General features: G+C 38.1%; 1 protein-coding gene across 1 annotated transcript; it reads right to left on the minus strand.

The window, feature by feature from the left end:
- Nucleotides 1–2,671: 2,671 nt before the first annotated feature.
- XCR1 (X-C motif chemokine receptor 1) lies at nucleotides 2,672–3,731 on the minus strand. The gene has a single exon (XM_027897078.1). It carries the CDS (start codon nucleotides 3,683–3,685, stop codon nucleotides 2,672–2,674), a length of 1,014 nt encoding a protein of 337 aa, XP_027752879.1. The 5' UTR covers nucleotides 3,686–3,731.
- Between the last annotated feature and the right edge of the window lie 792 nt (nucleotides 3,732–4,523).

Genomic DNA, 4,523 nt, shown 5'->3' on the forward strand with positions numbered 1-4,523 from the left:
ATGTTTAGTCCCAGGGAAAAAAAAAAAAAAACAACAATGCTTAGGGGAGATCTATTGGCTTTTTTCCAGTACGTAATGTAAAGGCATAGAGAAGGCAAGGGAAAATGCAATATCACCAGGTTGCAGGAAAAGAAATTTTGTTCATGTAGAAGGAAAAAATCCACCCTAAGAGTTGTTAAGCATTGGGACAAGGACCCAGAGGAGTTATGAAATTCCTAGTTATGAAGGGGATCATCAGAATTTGATGCAACCTTTGCTGACAGGGAAGACAGAACTTCTGTGAGCAGCATGGAGGACTGCATGACCTCAAGAAGTCTCTTCCAAGCCAAATTAAACTATGAAAATTCATAATTACTTCTTCAATTAAAAATACCTTTTTTTATTATAGACAGTTACCAAAGGCTGAGAACAATACTTACAACACAGTATTCCATTGAATTTCTGAATGTTTATTAGTACCACTTCATTATATCAGGAGGCAAAATATCCACATTGTGAGTTACTTTGGTTATGGCAGCAATACAGTCAGGCAGAATTCAGCATTCCCTTTACATGCTCAGACACACTGTAACTAAATATACTCAAGCAACAAATAGACTTTAATAACTTGTTGAAAACTGGACAGAGCAGGATCATTTCTGTCTTCCATGCTTCCCTTATACTTCTCAACTCTTTAAAGATAAATATAAAATGTATTGACAGTAAACATTTCAGGGTTGTGTGGCTCTAGGACTATGAGTTGAAATTATGTAGGTGCACAAGTCCTTCTTGTACTCATGGTCACAGTATTTTTGTCTTGTAGAGCTTTGCTGGTGCCTGTGAAGTGGTCCTGGCTTACCAGAAAAGAAGAAGAATTTGGACTCATTTGTTCTTCAATAGATTATCTCTTCCTAATCTGAGGTATTGAGTCCCCAGTCCGAAGTCTCTTGAAGTGCATAGAGGCAACCACATTAATTTCAAGTGTTTCTTATCAGGAGACAAGATCCAAAGGCTGGTCTCCACCACAGCCAGCAAAAATGACAACTTCTACCTTTCTGTGGTTTGTTTGAACGCAAGTGAGTTCCCCTGTCGTGTTAATTAGTAACCTCTTTAATTTTTTAAGTTTTAGTCTGTAACTGTAGTAGTGGGATACCAGGACTGATCTGTTCACAAAGGCTCATCTGATGATAAGGTACATGATGTGATCACTTTGTTCTGGCAACAAACTGGAAACCATGGGCAAGCCCTAGGAAGACTTTTTGGGACTATGTCATACATGTTTGCCCCATTCTTAGGCTTTTGCTTAGGTATTATTGCTTCTGGATATACTCATAAATATCTGAGTTTCTGCTTTTTGTCAACTACAGGACAGCCGTGAAGAATCTGCAGTCTGCTCCACATGATCTTTAGAGATCAAATGAAACAGTGCAGAAAAAGCATAGACATTTTAAGATGGATGCCCAAAAAGCCAAATTGTTGTTCAGAACCACTGCCAAACCATTGCTTGATACCACATCAAAACTATACAAATACTTTCTATACAAATAATAGGAAATGAAGTATTCTGGTTTACAGGGGCTTTGTCATTCAGCTACACTGGAGTACACACTACATCTTACACTCCCTGGGGAAAAAAGACCTACTGAGCTAGCAGGAAGAGGAATATCAGTTTTCCATTAAAAAAAAAAAAAAAAAAAAAAAAAAAAAAAAAAAAAAAAAAAAAAAAAAAAAAAAAAAAAAAAAAAAAAAAAAAAAAAAAAAAAAAAAAAAAAGAGCCAAATATAATTCTACAAATAAAGCAAGCTATTTCTATCCTGCTATTTACAAAGCCATTTGTTTTGCACTATAGAAGTTTAATTCTTTTTCAGTACCATTGCAAAGGGAGAAAAGGAGGGAAAGAGCATTTAGAGGCAAATATGCTCCTGCACTGCTCAGGAGATGGGCTATCAGTCCACTGCAACCACTTTAAAGGGGTATTCAAAGACTGGAAGAATCCTGCAGTAAGGAGCAGTAACAGGAGTAAAACTAATTATCTTAACAAAGTATCTGCTTAACAGCTTGTGTTCCTTCTAGGGCTCTCCCAAACTTTCCGTTTCAGACCCAAAATACTGCTTTTATACTTATCTAGTTTTATATGTATATATTTGTCTACCAAAAGATAAAAGAACATTTGCACTGGGAACTTGAGAAATTCAGAGGTCTTGTAGCTGTTGTCAGGACAGTTAATCCTCAAAGCCCTGCCCAGAAAAGACCACTGAGTTTTGACTGATAAACACTGAACAGCATTAAAAGTTATGAAAATACTTGTGTGTCCATTGCTTTATACAATCCAAGTATTTTAAGTCAGGCAAGAAAGAGATATACACCAATCTTTATGTTAAAACTTGATGTTTTAGAGTCCAAAGGAATAAGCATATTTTTTTTCTTTTAAAAACAGTATAAATGAAAGAAAATCCATCTCATTATGCAAAAAATTTGAAGTTAAGACTTACAGGCCAATGAAGTAATTTCTCAGCATTCTCAACTCTCCATCCCACTGCAAATACATTTTGTTATTTTCCATACACAGCATGTTTACAAAGAGTAAATTTGTGTGTCTTTCCAGGCAAGTACCTCTAAGAATTAGATATTTTCCGTGGCATCCAAAATCTGAAAGTTCTTCCAGGATTCATCCTAATAATTAGGCCTTGCTTCAGTAGATGGACGCACCTTCATGCTGGAATTTACCCTGAGAGCAGATCCGGGGGCTGGAGACTTGACCATTGCCACAGTGTGAGCAGCGACTGCATAACTGTGCCAAATGCCTCTTGAACTTGACTCCAACAAACACATAGAGCACAGGGTTGAGGCAGCAGTGGGAGAAGGCAATGGTACGGCTGATGTGAAAGGCAAGAGTGGAGTCTTTTGCATACTGGCAGGTAGCTGGTGGAAAACTAATCAGAAAGCTGAGGATGTTGTAAGGTGCCCAGCAGAGGAAAAAAGCCACCACAATAATGAGAATGAGTTTCACAGTTCTGTGCTTTCTGCGAGATCTTGCTCTGAGCAGGATTATGAGAATCTTGAAGTAACAGAATACGATAACTCCAAAGGAAAACAGGAAGAGTATGTTTCTCAGATAAATGTCCACCTTTTTCCATTTACAGTCAGCGTAATCACAGGTCCTGTCCCCTTCATAGTCTTCTTGCACTGTGGTGTAAATCACCTCGGGAACCACAATTAGTACGCTAACAGTCCAAACAACCAAGCACACCAGAAAACTGTAGCACTGTGTCAGGGATCTCAGAGTCGAAAGGGGGTTCACTACACATAAGTACCGTAGGATAGTCATGAGAGTCAAAAAGAAAACACCGCTGTAGTAGCCAATGGAGAAAATGGCATTCACCGCTTTGCAAAGGAACTCACCAAAAATCCATCCGAAAGACTGGTCCACTATCCAAAAAGGCAGCATGCAGGAGAAAACTAAATCAGAGACACAGAGATTCATGATGAAGATGTTTGTTAAAGATGTAAGGTTTTCATATTTGAATAGGATCCATAACACTAAAGTGTTTCCTAGCAGGCTGAGCAAAAATACCAGAGTGTAGAGGACAGTAGTGAAATGGGTGTTAAATATGAAGTAGTCACCCATTTCACAGATGTTGCTTTCATTGATGTATTCATATGAGTAATTATCACCTAAATTGGCTGAATAATATTCTTCCTCCATTTGTCCGTGGAAATCTTGCACTGTTCTCCAGCAGCTACTTCACAGGACTGCAACAATCAAACAAAACCTTTCGTGAAAATGAATCCAACAGCTAAACTCCTACTGTGGAGGTTTCTGTTTTAAGACAAAAAAAGAAGCAGTGAAACTACCTTGTTTGTCCTGGTTTTGGGAGAAAAAGGACTCATTTCTTCTTATGACTGGAGCACGACCAGATACATACAAAAAATTTACCTTCAAAGCAACTTCAAGATCTTGAATACTTAAGAAATCAGAAACTAAGATGCTTCTGAACCAATATGGTTGGTGACAACTATCATTTATTAAGTTTCTACCATGTGAAGGATGAGGGTGCACTGTTTTTTGATGTAAATATCTGAGGTGCCAAGACTTTCAGATGTGCTACTGTTTTTTCAGTTTTCTGGAATGGTGTTGAACTCCTAAGCACTTCATGGGATATATGATTCTTTGTCATCGAGGTTCAGCACTGCATAAACCTAAAAAGCTGAGCAGTACCAGTATCAACAAGTGTAAGCGCTAAGAACAGGAGAAGCTTACTGTTTCTTACAGTTTTTTATCTTGAGTTTTGTTGATATTTAAACATCTTCAAGCTTTGGCAGAAGCATCATCATACTGTGCATCTCTGTGGCCTGCTGACTCTCTGGAGAGCAGCAGCAGCAGAGATCACATCAAACTCCTTTTCTGGGGTGCTGCCTGTCTGTTGAAAGATGGCACACAATCAAGTGAACATACGCCATCAGTAGCCTCATTTCTTTATGAAATTAAGCTAAAAAATAGGTCCAGAAAAATCAACAGTGGTTCCAACCAGTGGTTAAAAGTC

Source organism: Empidonax traillii, unplaced genomic scaffold, assembly GCF_003031625.1.
Source record: "Empidonax traillii isolate 1590-97213 ecotype Southwest subspecies unplaced genomic scaffold, ASM303162v1 scaffold527:size1067160, whole genome shotgun sequence".
Classification (NCBI taxonomy): domain Eukaryota; kingdom Metazoa; phylum Chordata; class Aves; order Passeriformes; family Tyrannidae; genus Empidonax; species Empidonax traillii.

Bases quoted from the DNA above. Each gene is read 5' to 3' on its own strand.
- XCR1 (XM_027897078.1), bottom strand. From the start codon at position 3,685: ATGGAGGAAGAATATTATTCAGCCAATTTAGGTGATAATTACTCATAT.